This window comes from Oncorhynchus mykiss, chromosome 13 (assembly GCF_057628025.1).
Source record: "Oncorhynchus mykiss isolate SJ-2025 chromosome 13, ASM5762802v1, whole genome shotgun sequence".
In the NCBI taxonomy this organism is placed as follows: domain Eukaryota; kingdom Metazoa; phylum Chordata; class Actinopteri; order Salmoniformes; family Salmonidae; genus Oncorhynchus; species Oncorhynchus mykiss.
In genome coordinates this window covers 23911743-23934515 of record NC_143034.1, presented here as the reverse complement: position 1 = coordinate 23934515, position 22773 = coordinate 23911743, and the positions used below count along the sequence as shown (strand labels likewise).

Genomic DNA, 22773 nt, shown 5'->3' with positions numbered 1-22773 from the left:
TTAAATTGTACATTGTTTTTATTGTTAATAACAGTGATGCCAAATAATGGCCTTATTTCTTACAAGCACATCCAGCTGCCGCCAAACTTCCGACCACTATACTACAGAACAGTCAGGACACCTGTGGGGAAACAAGAACACATTGGAAATATACAGTTAGCTTTCCACCAGGCAGAAACATGTATTGTCCATACAAAGACTCCCGATTAGTCATACACATCTGAATAAAACAGTGCAGTCTTTATAAAATGGTAAGTTTGCTAGACAAAATGGGTACGAGAAACTGACGGTATCCTATGCAATACACTCACATCACTTTGCTGTGACAGCCGCCTGTTTCTTGGGCTTCAACTTGAAGAAGAGGGCAATGGTGGCTATGCTTGCATATGTGAGCAAGACACACTGTGGACAGAATAACACACGTGACCTTTCTGAGAATGTGAACTGGTTGTACACCATCTTGCACAGTAATTCATGCATGAACTTACGTTCCTCCTGCCTGTGATAGTGTATGCATTGAAGTACTTGGCAAAACCAGTAAACTGGTGACTGGTTCCTGCGTCGTGTCCGCCCATGTTGGATAGTAGCTGGTCCAGAGAGAAATAGATTACTTAGTCAATTACAATGCATTAATAGTGGGAGGATTACAGAGGGCAAGTAAAAGTAATGCCAACCACAAATTATGGAATTGCCTATTTCTAACACCCACGCGCAAGACGTTAATGTCAGTACTCGGGGGGAGAATAATTACTCAAGACAACTTGCCTGTCAAACATTGACGCTCAGTAGCCCTAGTTGACAAGCCTAACGGTCTACAAGCCAGGCAGTTTCTTCCCACAACAGTGAAAACAAATGAGCTAACGTAACGTTAGCTAGTTACAGTAATTATATCATGCAATCGTGTGGTACCATTCAACCCAAAGCGGACTGCTATATTTGTGTGTGTATTGTTAGTTTGTTAGCTGGTTCACTTTCATTCAAAAACAGTACCTGGCAGTAGCTAGCTAGCTACCGCTAGAGGTTAACGTTAGCTCAAGCCAGATTATTTGCTACCTCGCTAACGTTCGCAATATTGGCTAGCAAGATTAATTTGTACTGACAAACTAAACGGGCTTTTTAGAGACACCACAAGCAACAGCGTCCTGGACAACGCTGTTATAAAACGTAGGGAAATGAATAAAGCTAGATGTTATATTGATTGTCACTATTCTTACCTTCAACGTGCACGAAATTGAACAAGTGCCCTTCAACCAGAGAGGCCGAAATGCTAAAAAGTATCAGGAAGTCCCGCCTACTCTCTACAGCGCATGTTCAGTGGTTAGTGTTTAATGAACCAATTTTTCTGGACGAAGCTAACGTCAGTCAATGAATAACCCCGCCTTTTTATTGTAAAATTGGACAGTGACAGGTTTGTTGAAACGTCAATCACTCTAAAGATGGACGTGAATGGACAATTAGGGAAACGCCCACTGAAGTTCGTTTCCGGTTTGAAAACATGGCGTGCTTCTGATCCACACATGTGAGTTTGCATACCAACTTCTGAACTGGATATTTTAAAAAAAAGGTAGAGTTTGCTGGTAGATGTTACATTTTTATAAACATGTAGAATCGAGGAAAACCTTGGCACGTATTGATTGTTGTATTTTTGTGTTTTAACCGATTGTCTGGTACGTATAGCTTGCATGCTAATGGACTGTAGCTTACTAGCTAAGGTTAGCAATGCTGCTGATGTTTTGGGATGTGCTAGTGGGGATGTAGAAAGCCATCAAGATTCTAGCTAAGTATTTTGTAAAGCAGAAGGTAAATAATACATTCAATGTGGATGTAGCAATGCCAAAGTGTTCACAATCAAAAGCTTTATCATAGGTGTATTAGAAATAGTAGATATATGAAACTGTACAATCATACATTGCTTAACATGTGCAGTGGTGTAAAAATACTTTTAAGTAGTACTTTGGTCGTTTTTTGGGGTATCTGTACTTTACTTTAGTATTCATATTTTTGACTACATTTCTAAAGAAAATAATGTACGTTTAACTCCATACATTTTCCCTGACACCCAAAAGTACTCGTTACATTTTGAATGCTTAGCACGACCGGACAATTGTCCAATTCACGCACTTATCAAGAGAACATCCCTGGTAATCCTTACTGCCTCAGATCTGGCAGACTCACTAAACACAAATGCTTCGATTGTAAATTTTGTCTGAGTGTTGAACTGTGCCCATGGCTATCCTAATAAAAACAAGAACATCGTGTCGTCTGGTTTGCTTAATATAAGCATTTTTTTTTTTATGTATACTTCTATGTTTGATACTTAAGTACATTTGACACCCAATACTTTTAGACTTTTACTCAAGTCGTATTTTACAGGGTGACTAACTTTTACTTGAGTTAATTTCTTTAAAGCTATCTTTACTTTTACTCAAGTATGAAAATGGTGTGCTTTTTCCACCACTGGCATGTGTTCTAAAAGAACCCTTATCACCCCCTTTCCTCTCTGATTGATAACATTCACTGTGTATTTTGTCTCTGTAGACCTTTAAATCAGTAAACAACCATGGCATCAACGGAGGAGGACTTCCCTCGCGGAGGTAAAACCAAGCAGACCACTGAAAGTAAAGCAGAACCTGTGAGAAGGCATACAGAAGTGGACAATCTGTTCGAGGTATAACAAAAAAAAAATGAGTAGTCGATCATCAATGTGATATACGAACCTTGTTGTGGTTTAGCTCTAATTAGCTCTGGTCCAGAGATTAGTTCGCGACAGTGCAGCCGACTGACACTCTGGCGACAATGCAACCTACTGACGCCCTGGACCAGAGATAAGCTCAAATGTGCATCTCAAACAGTATTCTGTCCGTCAGTAAAGATACTATTGTGGTTGACTCTTTCAGACACATACAGCAGAGGAATCCAAGAAAAGGAAGGGACAGAAAGGGGATGCCTTGAAGAAAGCTAAGAGGCAAAGGACGAGCAAAGAGGAGGCTCTGAAGCTCAATACAACAACCTCTGTAGATATCCTACAGTTAAAAGTAAGTTTAATCAACAACATACTTTTTAACATTTTATATTTCTCTGCCATCTCATTTCCTTTGCACACCCTTTGAATGTGATCTGAACCTGGGTCATGCTCATAAGGGCACAACGTTGCAATTTTTTCTTTAAAGGTTGTGTAACAGGGAAAGGGGTAAAAAAAAGTGTTTCTTATTGGACAAGTTCAGGGAGTCCCTCTGTTTCGGTACATTTTCTTCTGGTTGTTTACTAATGAACACAATCCTGTTTTTAAAAAATAAAACAATTTTTACCCCCAGAGCCTGAAGGTGGGTACCCTACTGCTGGGCTGTGTGAAGGAGGTGGCAGATTTAGAGGTGACGATTAACCTGCCCAGCGGCCTTCTGGGATACCTGAACATTTCCAATATCTCGGACTCGTACACCAAGATACTGAGTGACCACCTGGACTCTGCTTCTTCAGAGGTAACACATTTAACGTAACTCCTACCGAGGGGATTGTTCTGTCTTATATAGGTAAAAGGCTATGCACTAGTTTCTGAGATGTCTAATAAGTTAGTTCTAAGGGCATGTCTACACTTGACACATAGATGCTACTTCTGACAGTTCTAGGCGCACAAAAGTCGCACTGGGTTCATATAAGGCTGATCACCTCAGGGACGCATTGTGTGCGGACTTCTCCTGAGTCTGGACGCAATCAGGCCACTGAAAGCGTATATAGTGGGCGACGTCATCAGCATTCCAACGGCAAGTCTTTAGAAACTAGTTTTTTTGGGAGCGAGAGCCATCTTTTCATTATACTGTTGTGGGGGAAATATGTTCTTTGTGTGTGAGGAATGTGTTTGCTGGCTTCATAAATGTAATCCAGCTGGCTAATATTTTTGAAAAACACAATTTTGTTTGGCTAGAGTTACAGAGATGTTTCTGCTAACCTCTTTAGCTTTCCGAGCTTGCTGGCTAGCTACAGGGGCTAGTTGACTAGTTACAGTATTTTACTACTGCCATCAAGTTCTTGTGCTATTATCATCTTTTGCCTATGCCACCATTAGCAGAATGCTTACTGACATTTGATTATAGTGTGGGAAAGGAAATCCGGACACTGTAGACATATTTAAATGTAGTGTAGATGCATGATCAAAACTCCTTGATCAGAATACAACACTTAATTGACTGTAGTCTACACACGGCCTGAGAGGTCTTATCCTCATATTATACAATATTTAGAAGAACTGTGCTCTGAGGTTTTTTTAAACGTATACAGCTTTAATTATTACATTTTTTGCTTGATGCACCGTAGGGCTCCCGACCTTACGGAGTTCAGAAGAAAGTGCCTGATGCTGTACGAATGAGGTGTGAACAACGCATCCTAATGGATCCACTTTGCTCTTTCTCTCCAGGAGATCTTCTCACTCGCCAGTCTCTTCTCCCCGGGCATGCTGGTCAGGTGTGTGGTAGCCAGGTTGGACACTGCCAAAGGAGGATCGGTCAGCATTCAGCTGTCAATCAACCCCAAAGAGGTCAACAAGGGCTTGAGTACTGGCTCTCTGAAGGCTGGCTTGGTGAGTCAACACCTACAGTATACGTGATATAGTACAAATTAAAAACAGGATCTGGGCCTGTGATATCCTCTTCAGTGATGATACGATGACGAGTCGGAGCGGAGCACAGTCTGTCTTGGGGGGGTCACTGAGTCAGGGTCATGTTTTGTGTCTCTGGGTTCAGTTCCCCAGAGCAGTGTCTCTTCAGTTGAAGACATAGAGGCATTTGTCTAAGAAGAGCTAGAAAAATAAAGAAAAGTTGTGATATCCTGTTTATGTTTTGAGGTCATGCTTTAGGCTTAGACGGACGTGTCACGTTTTTGTTTCAGATCCTGAGTGGTTGTGTGGAGAGTATTGAGGATCACGGCTACCTGGTTGACCTCGGCATCAAGGGAACCAAGGCCTTCCTGCCCAAGCAGGCAGCCAAAGACAAAACGAATAGTCCGAAAGGTATCTAAAGAGTCCCCTTTCACATCAAATATAGTACACATACCATTCAATGTCACGCTGTTAGTCTAGGACTGGCGGAACCCCTCGCCAACAGCCAATGAAATTGCAGGGCGCCAAATACAAATCAACAGAAATCTCATAAATCAAATTTCTCAAACATACAAGTATTAGGCACCATTTTAAAGATACAATTCTCGTTAACCCAACCACAGTGTCTGATTTTTAAAAATGCTTTACAGCGAAAGCTCCACAAACTATTATGTTAGGTCACCACCAAGTCACAGAAAAACCCAGCCATTTTTCCAGCCAAAGAGAGAAGTCACAAAAAGCACAAATATAGATAAAATTAATCACTAACCTTTGATGATCTTCATCAGATGAAACTCATAGGACTTCATGTTACACAATACATGTATGTTTTGTTCGATAACGTGCATATTTCTATCCAAAAATCGAATTTTACATTGGTGTGTTATGTTCAGTAGTTCTAAAACATGCAGTGATTTTGCAGAGAGTCACATCAATTCACAGAAATACTCATGATAAATGTTGATGAAAATTCAAGTGTTATGCATGGAACTTTAGATACACTTCTCCTTAATGCATCCGCTGTGTCAGATTTCAGAAAAACTTTACGGAAAAAGCATAAGTAGTACGGCGCTCAGAGCCCAAACCAGCCAAATGAAATATCCGCCATGTTGCTCAGTCAACATTAGTCAGAAATAGCATTATAAATATTCACTTACCTTTGATGATCTTCATCAGAATGCACTCCCAGGAATCCCAGTTCCACAATAAATGTTTGATTTGTTCGATAAAGTTAATAATTTATGTACAAATAGCTTATTTTGTTAGGGCGTATGGTAAACAAATCCAAAACGCTCGTTGAGGTCCAGCGAAAAGGTCGGACGAAAAGTTCAAGAAGTTATATTACAGGTCGTAGAAACTTGTCAAACTAAGTATAGAATCAATCATTAGGATGTTTTTATCCTAAATGTTCAATAATGTAGAAAAGCAATAGAACGAGAGCTAACTCATGTGAATGTGCGTGACTGAGATCGAGGCTGCTGCCAGACCTCTGACTCAATCCCCTCTCATTCGGCCCCCCTTCACAGTAGAAGCCTGAAACAACGTTCCAACGATGGTTGACATCTAGTGGAAGCCTTAGGAAGTGCAAAATCACCCATATCCCACTGTGTATTCGATAGGGGCTGAGTTCAAAAACTACAAACCTCAGATTTCTCACTTCATGTTTGGATTTTTTCTCAGTCTTTTGCCTGCCATATGAGTTCTGTTATACTCACAGATATCATTCAAACAGTTTTAGAAACTTCAGAGTGTTTTCTATCAAATACTAATTATAATATGCATATATTAGCATCTGGGACTGAGTAGGAGGCAGTTTACTATTCATCCAAAAGGGAAAATGCTGCCCCCTATCCCAAATAAGTTTTAACTGTGTTGAATGTGACTTTTCTGGGTCATGTTCATTGTGGCTCGCAATTGAATAGCTTTTAAATGTTTTGCAACGGAAAATATAAATGAGAATTTCTTATTGGACAAGTCCCGGTAGCCCCTTCCTGTTTCAGTCTGTTTTCTTCCGTTTGATGCCTAACGAACACAACAACCCTGGTGTTGCAGAGCTGAAGGTGGGCCAGTATGTGACTTCTCTGTTGGAGGAGGTGAAGAACGATGAGCGTGTGGTCCGTCTGTCCATCAGCCCCACGGAGGTGGCCCAGGCCGTTGCAGACACAGCGCACGGCTGGACCCTTACCAGCCTGCTGCCTGGCCTACTGGTCAAGGCGCAGATCAAAAAGGTACATTGACTGAATACTGTATTCTAACAACAATCTTATACATATTAGTATTCTAAGTCTAAGCACAGAGAAGTGTTGGCTTACACCTATGATTATAAATGAACAATTGCACCGTTTCATGGCTTAGTATTGTTGGTAAATGTCTCTTGTTGCTTGATGTATACACTTTTTGTAATATTTATAGCAACTAGAGAACTTGCAATTTAGTATATCTGAGAGGTCTGTTTTTTTTTAAAAGTCAATAATCTGTTGATGTCCTGTTTCATTGTGGTTGACACTGTGGTTCTAGGTGACCCTACATGGTCTGATTCTGGAGTTCCTCTCCTCCTTCACCGGCCTGGTGGACTTTATGCACCTGGAACCAGAACAGGCCTCCACATTCAACGAGGGAGACAACGTAAGAATTTACAGTCTATTAGGCTATTGCCAATCAGTCTGTCACACAGTTGGATGAGACAGAATGGTATAGAATGTCGGACTTTGCATCGTATGAAAGCGAGTTTTTCAACAGTAATCGTAGATGCAGGAGTTCTTATTTATTTAGTACTTATTTCTACCTCGAGTAACAAAACAAAAACAAGCAATTCATGAGAATTTCAAATTGGCCAATTATGACTGTAATCTTGTTTAGACATTACATTCAGTTGACCTTGATTGACCTTTGACCTCTTACCCCTTTCTCTCCCAGGTGAAGGCCTGCGTCCTTTATGTGGAGCCGTCCACCCGGCTGGTGGGCCTGTCCCTGCGCAGCCACCTGCTGCAGCCAGGGGGCGACGTGGACCTGGTGGCCACTGAGAGGATAGGGGAGGTGGCGCATGGCTGCAAGATGACCGCTCTCCATCACCTGTCTGGAGCCATGCTGGAGCTGCCTGACCAGACTGTGGTGTTTGTACATGTGAGTCCGTGTTGTTAGACCATACCTGCGTTGCGTCTTGTGAGTTTAAGTACCAACTCGGGTCTTCGTACATGTTAGTTCCTATTGTTGGTAGACCATATTGTTGGTGTACTATACTAACTATAGCCAAGCCCCTCTTTGTAGACCTGGTAGAGCACCTTACTACTGCCAAAATGCTAAGGACTAGCCACTATAGGACAAAGACAGTGTTGTAGAGAATATTGCGAAGGTGAGAACATGATGGTGAGCCCGTGCCCCTTGGATCATGTGACAACCCAACATTAAAAACAATGCAAACCCTCAAACCCATGGCTGCTTTGACCTGACCCAGTGAAAGTGGACTAATGTGGTCTGTGACTGGCCTAGTGGCAGTGGTTTGATTTGATCCGTCCGTTTCTCCTGTCTCCAGAGGAACCACATGAAGGAGCCCATGGAGGCGTTCAACCTGAACCGTGTCATGGCCAAGCCTGAACACACCTGTAGGATCATGGACTTCAGCCCCATGGAGCAGGTGCACCTGGTCAGCCTGCGTCAGTAAGTGCGGAAACAATAAATACATGAATTCAATAAGATAGTATTTTTCAAGTTATCTTTCTCAAACGTTTGTGTATTGTCCCATACAATAATCTGTATTCTTAATTGTCTGTTTCGGGTGACCCAACTACAATTCCCAAGCAACCCCACTAGGGGTCACGAACCCGACTTTGAATAGTGTGTGTGCGTGAAAGCCCTGTTGCAAATGTGTGTGATGTTTTCAATTCCATTCAATATTCAATACATCTGGAAAGGACGTATGTTTGTTCCAGCTTGGAAATGACGTATGTTTGTTCCAGCTTGGAAAGGATGTATGTTTGATCCAGCTTGGAAAGGACGTATGTTTGTTCCAGCTTGGAAAGGACGTATGTTTGTTCCAGCTTGGAAAGGACGTATGTTTGTTCCAGCTTGGAAAGGACGTATGTTTGTACCAGCTTGTAACCTTGCTGTCTCTCCTATAGGAGCATCGTTGATGCCCCGTTCTTCAGAAGATACCATGACATCCAACCTGGACAGATTGTTCAGGTAAGATATTTTATATTTTTAGTTTGTCTCTCTCTCTCGCACAACACCTCTGAAAGGTCTTCAAAAAAAATTGCCCATTAAAGTGTGTGTGTGTGTGTGTGTAGGCTGCCAAAACTCTGGTAACTTTCCTAGGTTTTCTAGAAATCCAGGTTGGGGGATTCTGGATGATTTGCTCCTGATTCCAGGAACCTTCCAACCTTGGAATTCTGCATTCCTAGTGGCGTGTGTTTTAACCCAGTTTGTCCTCCCTCTCTCCCAGGGCACGGTGACGTCCCTCCAGAACCATGGCATGATGGTGAAGGTGACCGACTATATCAGAGGCCTGGTTCCCCGGACACACCTCTCTGACATCATCCTCAAGAACCCAGAGAAGCAGTACGCAGTGGGCATGATCATCAAGTGCCGGGTCAGTAGTACTGTGTAACCGCTCACCTTTAGAAAGGGTCAACTGTGGTGACCTTTAACCTTGGGGAACCAATCATTGATGAAATAAACACCTACTCATAATTCTCTTTAGCAAATATTAGGTGTAGGTTAATCTACCTAATAAGTAGATTAAAAATTGTCTTGTAACGATATGTATATTCTTTGCACCATTTCAAAGGAAATACTTGAAGTTTGTGAAAATGTGAAATGAATGTAGGAGAATATAACACATTAGATCTGGTAAAAGATAATTCAAAGAAAAAAACATGTTTTTTTTTTTGTTTTTTTTGTACCATCATCTTTGAAGTGCAAGAGAAATTCTATAATGTATTATTCCAGCCCAGGCGCAATTTAGATTTTGGCCACTAGGTGGCAGTGGTGAATGTGCAAAGTTTTACATTGATCCAATGAAGCATTGTATTTCTGTTCAAAATGTTGTATCAAGACTGCCCAAATGTGCCTAATTGGTTTATTAATAACTTTTCAAGTTCATAACTGTGCACGCTCCTCAAACGATAGTATGGTATTCTTTCACTGTAACAGCTACTGTAAATTGGACAGTGCAGTTAGATTAACAAGAATTTAAGCTTTCTGCCAATATCAGATATGTTTATGTCCTGGGAAATGGTCTTGTTACTTACAACTTCATGCTAACCACGTTAGCGCACATTAGCTCAACCGTCCCGCGGGTGGAACACCAGTCTGTAGAGATCCTTAAGAGGTTTTAACGTACTCTATGCTTGCTTGTCTGGTTTGCTGTTTAATTTCTTAGTTTAAAACGGTTTCCCTCCATCCCTCTGTCTCAGGTGTTGTCGGTGGACCCACGGGCGAAGAAGCTGACCCTAACCAGGAAAAGGGCCCTGATAGATTCCTCCCTCCCCCCGTTCCTGACCTACGAAGATGCCCGCCGCGGTCACGTCTCCCACGGGTTTATCGTCTGTGTCAAGGACTTTGGCTGCATCGTCTGTTTCTACGGCAAAGTCAAGGGGCTGGTGCCCCCCAACGAGCTCAGCACGGAGCCAGTGATAGTTCCTGAGAACGTGTTCTATGTCGGACAGGTGAGGGGAAACAAAATGGCTGCCTGGAACTTTTCTGTATCTTGATAATTCTTATGCGTTGTAGATTTGTTGTTGTTTTTCTGTTCTACTTACGATATAGGCTAATTGTCCTCTTGAATAACTTTGAAGTAGCCTACTGATAGTTATTGAACTTTGACACATAAAAGTTTAACTGAAGTTCTTCCACCAGTTTGTGTTGCCGGTGTCAGAAAAGGTTCTGTTTTAAACTTCTGTATCAAAACAGGGAAGTCTTAGTTTAGACAGACAGCCCAATTCTGATCTCTTTTTCACTAATTGGTCTTTGGACCAATCACATCAACAAAAACAAAAAGATCTGATGTGGAAAGGTCTGGTGTTAATTGTTAAAATACCAATTAGTGGGGAAAAAAATATCAGAATTGGGCTGCCTTTCTAAACGCAGTCTTAATGGCTACCTTGGTTCTCTGTTATGTTCAGGTGGTGAAGGCTAAAGTGCTGAACTGTGACGTGAAGAAGGAGAAGCTCCTTCTTTCCTTCAAGGCAGTGGCAGGAGGAGATACTGAGGGACCGCCTAAACCCAAGTTTGACTTTGAGGTTGGGAAGGTAAGAAAATGGCAGCACGTCCTTTCATATTGTTAACACATATAATCATTTCTGAATTTGTTTTTGAAAAATGTAAAAGATGGTCTCTCATTTTATATAGTTGCATGTTCTATGCAGTTGTTAAATGTGTTAGGTTCATCTCCGCTGTTGGCTTGGAGTCTAAACTGATCTTTGTATTCTGCTTTTTTTGTCTTTTTTTGTTTGTTTTAGAAAGTGGAGGTTAAGGTGGTGAGTAAATTCCTTACTGGTCTGGAGGTGTCCATTCTGCCAGAGGAGATCCCCGCCTTGCTACCCATGATCCACCTCTCCGACCACGTGTCCAACTGTCTACTGCTGTGGGAGGGGCTGCAAGAGGGTGACATCATCTCCAACATTGTCTGCCTCAGCAAGAAGAAACAGACTATTGTATCCTTTTCATACTTTTGAACTTCAGATCGCTCACTTACCTTCACACATTGATTTCAGACACACAGCCCAAAACATAACAGAACGCTCATCAGTGTGGCTGAATGTTGTGTTCGTCTCACCATTGTGGTTGGCTGTCGTGGTTGTGTTTAGAATGTAGTGGCTATACCAAGGAAACGACTACCTTTTACTAAAGGACATCATAACCACTTTTTACTGTAGTACGACTACACAGTACCTCTTTCCCTTAACCCTGCCTGTCTCAAGACCCTGACTAAAAAGCCCACTCTGAAGTCATTCCTGGAGGAGGGGGGCGTGGTGGCTAAGGAGTTCTCTGACATCTCAGTTGGGGTGCAGCTGATTGGCTGGGTCAATAACATCATGCCCTATGGAGTGTTTGTGGAGTTCCCCTATGGCCTGGTTGGCCTGGCCCCTAAAGCGGTGAGTTGGTAGGGAAGGAGTTACCTGTGGGAGTTAGCCACAGTCAATTGGAGTTAGTGGGAGTAAATTGGAATTTACTAAGAGTTAGTAGGGGTCAATGGGAGTTAGTAGGGGTCAATGGGAGTTAGTAGGGGTCAATGGGAGTTAGTAGGGGTCAATGGGAGTTAGCTAAGAATATATTATGCAGTTTGTTGAAAAGGTATAATCACCCTGACCAAGGTCCACAAGGATCTGAAGCTCAGTCATATGTTCAACCAAAGAAACACAATCAGAACAGATTTTTTTTTTTCAGGATTCCTCTCTTTGTATAATTTATGCAGCTCACGTCTCCTTTCTCCTTCAAATCATCAATAACATTGTCTAAAAGCCATTAGTATAGAATAATTTATATTGACATACTCTTTCTCCTCTAGGCCATGAGTGACAAGTTCGTCGGCGACACTGCGGCTCACTTCCAGCTGGGCCATACAGTGGTTGCCAAGGTGACCAACTTGGACGAGGAGAAGCACAGGTTCCTGGTCAGTCTCAAGGTGTCAGAGGTCCCCTCCCCTGAGAGAGACGGCCAGGCCAGGCTGATCCGAGGCCTGCAGGAAAGGAAGGCGGTGATGGAGATGATGGCCAGCAGAGGTACGTGGGTGGAGTTGTAACGTTGTTGTCAACTGTTCAAGGAACTATTAGTTTTCTTCCGTTTGCTAAAGTTCCCTTTTCCTAGTAGGTTCAAAAGTGCTATTCCAATACATTTAAATTGATGAAAATGATTATGCTAAGAGTTACCTTTAACTCTCTATTTTCTTGTTCATCCTCTGTCTCTGACAGGTGACTCTGACCTACTCAAGCAGCTGTCTGCGGTGACCATAGGCCAGAGGATGAAGATGAGCGTAGACGAGGTGAGGGAGGACGGGAGTGTCACCTTCAAGTCAGACGAACTCAGCGCAGCCACCGTACTGGCCACCAAGGACCATGCGCCGGGTGAGTATTCAATATATGTCCAATCAGGGTCGGGCTCAATTCTCTTTCAATTCAGGAAGTGAATTGAAATTACAATTGTAGCTCCTGCATTGACTGAATTTAAATGGAATTGACCCTGTACCCAGTGGAACTTTTACCAGACATAATATGGGGAATCTTTTGACTGTTACACCTTAGTCATCGCGATGCACCCGCGATGCACCCTTTGTTTACCCTTCTACCAGACACATGAGGAATCTTTTGAGTGTGACACATGTTTTGACTGTTACATCATAGGTATAATGTAAACTAAATGTGTGTAATGTTTCAGGTAAGTTGGCGACGGGACAGGAGTGCATGCCGGTAATCCTCCACGTTGACCTCGTGACCTCTGAAGTCTACGTGTCCCTCTTGGCTAAACTGACCGGCAAGAGGAAAGCGGTGAGTACTTGGCTGCATCTCAAGTGACACCCTAGTTCCTATATAGTGCGTTTGGAACACTGCTCTACTATAGCTAGTTTCATTTGGGACTACATGAAGCTTATTTATGAGTGGTTGGGTGGCTGAGAAGTCAATAGTGGTTCATTTGGTAAAACATTTTTTTTTAAACATTCAATGCAATAGATCTGTATTCTCCCTCAAGTTGAAACTCCCTGCACCCTTTTGGACTAAACAATCTTTAACACTTTGAAAAGCCTTTAAATCTTGATAGTTCATTACCTGTGTCCTTATAGGTGGAGGCAGGGTCCACGCACACTGCCACTGTGCATCACGCCGACCGCGACTTTGCCGTCATCTCATTGGGCGACACGGCCCAACTGACGGTCATCCAAACCACCAATCACCTCAACGAAACGTTCCGCTTTGACTCTGAGAAACTGACCGCCGGTAAAACCCTGACGATCACCGTCACCAAATCCAGCTGCGAGGAACTAGAAGGGCTCCCCCTAGTGTCCTGGGAACTCGCCCCGCCCATAAGCAAAAGATTAATCTCCAACTCCAAGAGGTCGAAGGGCATGTATCGCTACGGCGACGTGGTCAAGGGGAAGGTGAAGACAGTGAAGCCTACGTGTGTGCTGGTGACGCTAGAGGACGGGAGCACGGGGTGCGTGCACGTGTCCGAGATACAGGAAGTGGTGTGCGTGGGAACGTTCCCCACGTCCCTCCTCAAGATAGGAAGTGAGGTTACAGCCCGGGTCATCGGAGGACGGGAGGGCAACAGTCACAGGTAAGGATAACAATATAGTAACAGATTTAAGTAGCCACATTTTGTTATATAGTTCGATCATTTGAAGGATATTTCTGAATTACAGGTATTCTGCTTTAAATATTTGCGTTATTTTAGTTGCAAATATATATTGTCTTTCTTTTATTTAGGTTCTTGCCGTTCTCCCATCCCAACTTCACTTACTCCATGCCTGAACTCTCACTTCTTCCCAGGTAAATGTTCTGAACATTTAGAAGAACGTATTCTGTTATTATACTGCCTTTTTGGTTTCTTGTTAGATAATCTGTCCCTCTCTGGTCACAGGAACCTGAAAGAAGACGCAGATGTTAAGCCAGTCAAGACCAAAGAGAAGCTGAAGCGTTATCAGGTCGGAGACGACGTCATTTGCTTTGTGTCAAAGGTGAGTTTGAAGAAACGTAAATTGAAGTTAAGTAACTTGTTATACAGAATGTGTGAAACATGTTTAGTAGTAATACTAGTTGTGTTAAATGTGTTTTTCTTCCTCAGTACTTTCCAAATAGGAAGTGTCTAGAAGTGACTACTGGTCCCTCAGTAACTGGAACTGTTGAACAACTGGCCATGACCTCTGACCCTGAAGTATGTTTTATATACACTTAACTCAATGTTTTTCTCATTCCTGCTATGGGGAATTCCCAGACATTTTTGTAAAACGGTAAAATGGAGATGGTGTCATCCCTCAGATGTCCCTTATACTGTATGGATCTGTGTTCACCCTAATAGGTTCTCTAAAATCATTAATTTATATTATTCAGGGTGCCAAACACCCAGAGAAGCTGTTCAAGCTGGGCCAGGCGGTCAGTGCTAAGGTGGTGACAGTCAGCTCCTCCAAGCCCTCACGCCTCTCATTGTCCCTCAATGGTGAGAACACAAAATAAACACAAGAAACACAACCCTCTTCTGACCGTCAATACAGTGAATATAAGACCCTTCCAACCATCAATAGTACACTGAAAATCGCATAGAACCTTCTAAACATCAGTACATTGAAAATGGGCCCTGCTAACCACCAATACAGAAATGTCAACGTATAACCAACTTTTAAGCTTTGAACTGTCAATACAGACATATTGACTCATCTAATACAGCTCTCTCGCTATGTTGTGGTTGCATTTACTCACTCGTGGTGTCGGTTGTCAATCGCTGTCAGGTGTACACAAGTTGGAGAAGGGCCATGTAATCATGGGGTTGGTGCAGAAGCTAGATCCAAACCTGGGTCTGCTGGTGAAGCTGCCGTTCAGCGCCATGGGAACGGTTGCCATGGAGGACCTAGCCGACAAATATAAGCCAAAACCTCTGGAGCGGTACAGCAAGGACCAGCTGGTCAGGTCAGTGGCACACTTTTTAAACCTGGGTTAAAGGCTAACTGGACCAGCTGGTCAGGTCAGTGGCACACTTTAAACCTGGGTTAAAGGTTAACTGGACTAGCTGGTCAGGTCAGTGGCACACTTTAAACCTGGGTTAAAGGCTAACTGGACCAGCTGGTCAGGTCAGTGGCACACTTTTTAAACCTGGGTTAAAGGCTAACTGGACCAGCTGGTCAGGTCAGTGGCACACTTTAAACCTGGGTTAAAGGCTAACTGGACCAGCTGGTCAGGTCAGTGGCACACTTTTTAAACCTGGGTTAAAGGCTAACTGGACCAGCTGGTCAGGTCAGTGGCACACTTTAAACCTGGGTTAAAGGCTAACTGGACCAGCTGGTCAGGTCAGTGACACACTTTAAACCTGGGTTAAAGGCTAACTGGACCAGCTGGTCAGGTCAGTGACACACTTTAAACCCGGGTTAAAGGCTAACTGGACCAGCTGGTCAGGTCAGTGGCACACTTTAAACCCGGGTTAAAGGCTAACTGGACCAGTCTAAAGGTTAGTCAAGTTAAAATGGTTTTGGAGTGTTAACTCTATAAAGCTGGTCTTTATTTATGTAATTCTTCAAGTTATTTCAAGGTTATACTAAGTAATGTGTTATTGTTTTTGTGCTCTTTCTCTAGGTGCTGCATTGTAGGAGAGGCGAAGAGCAATTGGCAGTTGTCCCTCCGCTCTTCGAGGTACAATTCCCTATCTGACTTGGTTTTCATGGACAAAATGAATGAAATAGTTTAAGTGTATTAGGAAATGGAATATCGACACCCTATTCAACCCTATACATGTCTCTCTCTTCGTTCTCCTCTATTCTACTGGTCCATTCTAACTATCATATATCTATGTTGGGCACTTTGAGCACTGGAAAAGGGCATTTTCTAAATGAATCATTTGAATGATCTTTCAGGACGAACCCAGAGAAGGCCTCGGTAGTAAAGGACCCAGAGATTGTGTCTCTAGATGACCTGTCAGAGGGGCAGATCGTCAGAGGCTATGTGAGGACTGTCAATGCACAGGGAGTCTTTGTTAGGTAACTCAGTCCATTATCCCTTTATAGAAACCAACCCTTTTAATAAAATGTAAAAAATGACATACCTTTACAATGTCCTGGAAAGATATGAAACTATGAATGAAAAATACATGTAAGGTATTCATTACTTCAGTATTATACTTAAGACATTATATCTCAGATTCGCCGTCCCTTTAGTATACATGTACAATGTTCTGGGAAGGTATGACATTATCATGCAGCTTTTTCCTGAAGATCAATTCTGAATATGAAAAACCAACGTATAAAAGCTGTTGCTATGGTAATATAGCTAATTGAAAATGTTGCTTTTTTTGTTTTTGACAGTTTGTCTAGATCCATAAAGGGCAGGGCCCAGTTCCAGAAGGCCACTAAGTACTTTTTGGCTAGCCACCAAGACTATGCCAAGAAAGTACCACAGTCCACACTGCTCACCACCAAGATCCTCAGGTAAGACCCCCCCCCCCTACAATAATTTGGTACAACCCCACCACCACTGCTAGGAGAATAGGTCGGCCCTTCCTGACCACCTCATTCTTGAGTAGGGGTGTTCCATAAAACAAGGAAGTTGTTAGTCATATTTTTGGGTAATAACCTAGATTTATTTGTTATATTGAACATGTCTGTGACCCACAGGGTTATTATGGAGCAAACAAGAGCACCAATGTGTAGGAGTTGTTAGGTTTCTACATTTAGGTTTTTAACACGAATGTGTTGTTCCTCGCAGCATCGATAAAGAAAGTGGGCTGGTGGATCTGTCTCTGCTCCAAGAGGACACTGGGAAACCAGACGTGCTCCCAGAATCCCTGGGGCTGCACCTGCGCCTGACAGGAGAGGCCAAGGAGAAGCGTGACGCCACCAAGAAGAGGAAACGCACGGAGTCGGAGAGCAAGCAGGTGTCTATTTGTCCCCCTTTTGTTAATACAAGGTCATCTAACGTAGCAGGCGTCTGAGCGGGGTCATCACATCCAGTTTTCAGAGGTAAAGGACGCCACGTTGGAGACGCTGTATCCCTGAAAACTGGATGTTTCTGGTTTCTAGTGACCCTGCTGAGGGTGAAATACAAGCTAATCCTTTTTTAGTTTGAATAAACAAAGTGATATGACACAAGATAACTGAGATGTGAGTGCTTTTATTATTTTTTTAATTATACATGTAATACAATTTAGATAATAAGCTATTTTCAAAGGAAACCTGTCCTCTTCCATGATGTCACTGATACTAATACTACTAAACAGAATAGAGGACGCACTGATCACTGTATAACATGGATTGCCATAGCAGTTTGATTGGGGACTGGAATGTCTAATCCATATAATCACTTATCTTCTGTCTTAACGCAGGGAACCGCAGAAAATGTTTCAACGAAGAAGAAGAAGACGAAGAAGGGGAAAGGAGAGGACAGCGACAGCGGAGTGGAGGTGTATTTCAGAGAAGAAGAGGAGGAAAATAAGTGTGAGCCTGCGGAGGTAGAGAAGCCCGTCCCAGTGCAGCCGGCCAGACTGCAGGTGACCGGAGGGTTCTCCTGGGATGCAGCCCTGAGCGCCCTGAAACCAGCGTCCGCTGCCCTGGGGGGAGAGGACTCCAGCGACGGGGAGGACGGCGAGGTGAACACTAAGGTAACGAGTAATGCTGGGGTTGTACGGCGAGGGGAACACTAAGGTAACAAGTAATGCTGGGGTTGTAAGGCGAGGGGAACACTAAGGTAAGGAGTAATGCTGGGGTTGTACGGCGAGGGGAACACTAAGGTAAGGAGTAATGCTGGGGTTGTACGGCGAGGGGAACACTAAGGTAAGGAGTAATGCTGGGGTTGTACGGCGAGGGGAACACTAAGGTAACGAGTAATGCTGGGGTTGTACGGCGAGGTGAACACTAAGGTAAGGAGTAATGCTGGGGTTGTACGGCGAGGGGAACACTAAGGTAACGAGTAATGCTGGGGTTGTACGGCGAGGGGAACACTAAGGTAACGAGTAATGCTGGGGTTGTACGGCGAGGGGAACACTAAGGTAACGAGTAATGCTGGGGTTGTACTGCGAGGGGAACACTAAGGTAACGAGTAATGCTGGGGTTGGACGGCGAGGGGAACACTAAGGTAACGAGTAATGCTGGGGTTGGACGGCGAGGGGAACACTAAGGTAACGAGTAATGCTGGGGTTGTACGGCGAGGGGAACACTAAGGTAAGGAGTAATGCTGGACCTGTACTATGAGTGGCACCTACTAAAGGAAATCACTTAGTTAAGGAATGTTTTCTTTGCATTTGCTATGAGGGTTAGAATGGCTGTACAGCCCCAAATGTTCATGGAGGTGTACGTCTGACCTCTGGATTGGATTATTTATAGTACTGATATTGATTTCATGACCTTGTATGACCTTTCTCTATCTCTCTTTAACTGCCACTCTCCTCTAAATCCTTTCTTTCCTTTCTTTATTTTCTTCTTTCCTTGCTTTCATCCCCCTCGTCCACCCAGCCCCAGAAGAAGTCTCACCATGTGCAGGAGGTAGAGAAGCGGGAGGCCGAGAAGGCCCTGACCAAGCTGGAGACGGAGCTGATGGACCCAGGCCTGCGACCCCAGACGGCGGCTAGCTTTGAGCGCCTGCTACTCGGCTCCCCTGACAGCTCTCTGCTCTGGCTGCAATTCATGGCCTTCCACCTGCAGGCCACACAGATAGAACAGGCTAGAGCGGTGGCTGAGAGGGCTCTGAAGACTATCTCCTTCAGGTTAGTTGTGTGGTGGGGACAGGTGTGTGTGTGTGTGTGTGTGTGTGTTCATAACACGCTCCTTAGATCCACTTCTGGAGGGTTCTCCTGTGCTGGTGCTGTCGTCACTCTCTGAGTACTGCAACTCCAGCCTGGAGGCCCTCAACAGCTTTCTGGCTGTACAGTTGGAGGTGCTTGAGTCATTGGTGTGTGAGAGCAGTCTACCTGCCCCGCCCAGCCCCAATGTTGCTCTGGCAACCCTCAGTTCTACTGGGGGGATTCTACCAGCGCAGCTGGGCTGGGGGGCGGACAACACGAAGAAGAAAGCGGGTCCTGTGGGTGGGTTGGCGTGGGGGGATATGAATGTGTCGATTAGGGCTGGGTAGTATACTGTATTTTTTTTTTACTTGACCTTCTAAAACGGTATTTGAATGTTTGGTTTGTTAAATGTGGTACTCTGTGTGTAACGTCCATTTTTATAGTTTACTTCGCTACTTGGGCCATCTCTCTGCTCTCTCTCTCGCTTCATTCCCGTTTCCACAGACCGAGCCCCGCCCCCTGTCACTCAAGGAGCGCATTTGTTGTTCTTCAACACTTAGTGTGTTTCTTACATCAGCAAACGGCTAGTTTGTCTTTTCTTCGAAAATTGGGTTATTTGCTGCTAATGCTAATCCCTAGTTAGCTGGCTAGCTAGCTAATAAATGTACTGAGTCAGAGAACGTAATCAGCTATACAGCCTGATAATACATGTATCAACAGTATCTTCTAAATCAGAGAGGAATACGCAAAACATGAATATGTTAGCTAAATTAAGTAGCTTAAAGAAAACATTCAATGTAGCCAAAGATTGTAGGGTCCCCAGGGAAACACTTGTCAACACTTTGGTTCCTACCCTGTCACAATAACTCCTCCCTGGCATTTTCATTCGTTGTCATGTCAAACAACACTATTCGAAGTGCTCACTATTATATTCTAGCTATATAATTAGAATAATCATTCTATTTCCATGATTCCAACAGTTCACCCAAGTGTTTTTCTCTGAATTGCAAGTCAAATTTGCAACAGTTGCAACATTTGGTTAAAAATAATGCCTAGATTGTTTTCCTGTATCGTGCAGCCCTACTTGGCAGTATGGAAATGATCTCAAATTAGTGCAGGAAATGCAGAAATTCATAAAAATGTAGAAAAATATTTTGGGTTGACTTGAACAGTATTAAACAATCAGAATGTAGAAAGACCCATCACTTAGAATGTATGTCTTGCCAGCCTAGGGTCACAACCACTACTCATAAAGCACATTTACAACTTTTATTTATTCAAAAAAACACAAAATACCGTCATACCACCTTTAAAAAAGAATAATAATAATTGAAAAGCCCTAGTGTTGATTGTGTGTCATGTCTGTATCCTGTCTGTCATCAAATCATTCTTACAAAGATGTATCACAAAAAAAGGAGGTGAAAGGAAGAAGGAAAGGGGGGGTGTATATAACGTATGTATTCTATAACACGTGTGTGTATTCTCCCTCAGAGAAGAGCAGGAGAAGCTGAATGTGTGGGTGGCTCTGTTGAACCTGGAGAACCTGTATGGGACAGAGGAGAGTCTTCAGAGGGTGTTTGAGCGAGCCGTGCAGTATTGTGAACCCATGCCCGTCTACCAGCAGCTGGCTGACATCTACGCCAAGTGTCAGAAGACTAAGGTAGCTTACTGCCAGGGCTCACAAACATTCATTACAACGGCTAACATTCCTCAATGGGAAAAAAGTGATATACTTCACGTATTTACTCGTGTCGAATTAGAGCACGTTAGATGTTGTATTGGGAGCTTTTTTTTCTGAGCCTCTTGTAAGGTTTCTTCTGTTGAATGGTCCTACTAGCACGCTGTTTTTACTGGTGCGGTTTGGAGTAGGTTCTCATCAATTCTGTGTGTGTAGGAGGCGGAAGGTCTGTACAAGACCATGGTGAAGCGGTTCCGTCAGGAGAAGGCTGTGTGGCTGAGCTACGGGACCTTCCTGCTTCAGCAGGGTCAGAGTGACGCGGCCAGCGCCCTGCTACAGAGGGCCATCAAGAGCCTGCCGAACAAAGACAGTAAGGCCCCTGTTATCACCTTTCGGACCCATACACACCTTTTGGGAGCCCCATACCTCAACACATTCCCTATTCGACCTCTCGCTCCAATTGGACACTGGGTTGGATTGATATAAACAAGATGGCAATAGCGCCATCTTGTGGAATTTTGTCTGTATTGCTTTACGCCAATCTTTCCTGTCCTGATTCTACTCAGTCCGTTTATCTTTCAACAGATCCACTCACCAAGTCATTTGTCCAGGTTGACAGCTCTTAGTTAGTACCTTTTTGACTCTATGACAAAAAGGTACTAACACCTTACATACAGTATCTCCATGTTAACCATCCACCTTCTCCGTCGTCCTCTTCAGATGTGGATCTGATAGCCAAGTTTGCCCAGCTGGAGTTCCGCTACGGAGACGTAGAGCGAGGAAAGGCCATGTTGGACAGGATCCTGACCAGCTACCCCAAACGCACCGACCTGTGGTCCGTCTTCATAGACCTCATGGTCAAACACGGCTCCCAGAAGGAAGTCCGGTGAGTGAGCCCGACTGCACCTCACTAGTTTTGTTATGTTTACGAAATGACGTTGGAATAGCCTGATCCCAGGTCTGTTTGGCTTGACAATGACCATAGGAGTTGGCAATAAAGCACCAACACATCTGGGACCAGGCTAACCCGGTAATATTTCATTTATGGAGACATGTTTAAATATTAAATATGATCAACTTTAGTCTAGGAAATATTTTTTGCACATTTATTCAAACTAAAAAACAAAAATGCTATGCTTTATTTACATAAGTATTCAGACCCTTTGCTATGACACTCGAAATTGAGCTCAGGTGCATCCTGTTTCCATGGATCATTCTTGAGATGTTTCTACAACTTGATTGGAGTCCACCTGTGGTAAACTCAATTGATTGGACATGATTTGGAAAGGCACACACCTGTCGATATAAGGTCCCATAGTTGATGTGCATGTCAAAGCAAAAACTAAAATGTGCAAAAAGTCGAGGGGTCTGAATAATTTCCGAATGCACCGTCATTGGTGGCAAGGTGTTTCCTGTCATGTGACCTGGTCTAACATCCTGTTTCCTGTGTTCAGGGCTGTGTTTGACCGTGTGATCCACCTGAGTGTGGCGGTGAAGAGGATCAAGTTCTTCTTCAAGCGTTACCTGGAGTATGAGAAGAAGAGCGGCACGCCAGAGAGCATCCAGGCTGTCAAGGACAAGGCTCTGGAGTACGTGGAGTCTAAAGGGACAGAGGCCGCCAGATAGACACACACACACACACACACACACACATCATGTTTTGGGGATTTTCCAACAGCTGTTGTGCAACTGTGGGAAAAGAAGCAAACTGGCAAAGTGCTCAAGGGGGAAGCCTGACCTGAGTGTCATAACAGCCTCGACACACACACACACACAGATGTAGCCACACAGATACACACCCTGCTATTGGATAGTGTTGATGGATATTCGGGGAAGACATTTGTTAATTGCTTGAAAGCTTTCAAATGGTGACATGTCACACATGATATGGACTTGGGAATGTGGGAGGTCATTCTACCTAGTCTTTTTGACCCATTTTGTATAAATAGCATCATTTAAACTAAATGAACTTTTTGTATGTATGGATGAGAAAGCATGCTGACCTGACGGAATAGAATGACTATCATTTTGTAATGAAATAAATGACAGTAAAAACCTAAACTGATCTAATAATCATCTACAGAAGATGCAC

The 22773-nt window shown here is 43.5% G+C and overlaps 2 protein-coding genes and 2 non-coding genes across 6 annotated transcripts; 3 read left to right on the top strand and 1 right to left on the bottom strand.

The window, feature by feature from the left end:
* On the bottom strand, positions 1–1317 carry LOC110485752 (ATP synthase F(0) complex subunit k, mitochondrial). The gene is made up of 4 exons (XM_021556908.3): positions 1215–1317; positions 489–587; positions 312–402; positions 1–121 (listed from the first exon to the last, which is right to left on the bottom strand). The coding sequence occupies exons 2-3, from the start codon at positions 573–575 to the stop codon at positions 313–315; spliced, it is 177 nt and encodes a 58-aa protein (XP_021412583.1). The 5' UTR covers positions 576–587; positions 1215–1317; the 3' UTR covers positions 1–121; position 312.
* Positions 1318–1427: 110 nt separating this feature from the next.
* On the top strand, positions 1428–22742 carry LOC110485748 (protein RRP5 homolog). 3 transcript variants are annotated; one of them, XM_036940406.2, is made up of 35 exons: positions 1428–1519; positions 2539–2668; positions 2898–3035; positions 3315–3479; positions 4412–4573; positions 4882–5002; positions 6644–6819; positions 7109–7216; positions 7508–7714; positions 8124–8248; positions 8710–8773; positions 9033–9179; positions 10006–10257; positions 10714–10839; positions 11050–11244; positions 11512–11685; positions 12099–12312; positions 12502–12654; positions 12965–13074; positions 13368–13861; positions 14011–14073; positions 14165–14261; positions 14369–14458; positions 14635–14740; positions 15030–15207; positions 15868–15924; positions 16146–16268; positions 16593–16715; positions 16993–17161; positions 17609–17884; positions 18735–18985; positions 20495–20663; positions 20898–21051; positions 21402–21567; positions 22136–22742. In XM_036940406.2, the coding sequence occupies exons 2-35, from the start codon at positions 2561–2563 to the stop codon at positions 22305–22307; spliced, it is 5433 nt and encodes a 1810-aa protein (XP_036796301.2). In that variant the 5' UTR covers positions 1428–1519; positions 2539–2560; the 3' UTR covers positions 22308–22742. The 3 variants fall into 3 exon arrangements, with proteins under 3 accessions (XP_036796301.2, XP_036796300.2, XP_036796302.2); XM_036940405.2 differs by having other exon boundaries at positions 1469–1564; XM_036940407.2 differs by having other exon boundaries at positions 1472–1667.
* LOC118938571 (small nucleolar RNA SNORD15) lies at positions 4643–4791 on the top strand. Its single transcript, XR_005035779.1, has one exon. It is a non-coding gene; the product is annotated as a small nucleolar RNA SNORD15 (small nucleolar RNA).
* On the top strand, positions 19038–19278 carry LOC118938621 (small nucleolar RNA SNORA53). Its single transcript, XR_005035828.2, has one exon. It is a non-coding gene; the product is annotated as a small nucleolar RNA SNORA53 (small nucleolar RNA).
* Positions 22743–22773: the final 31 nt, after the last annotated feature.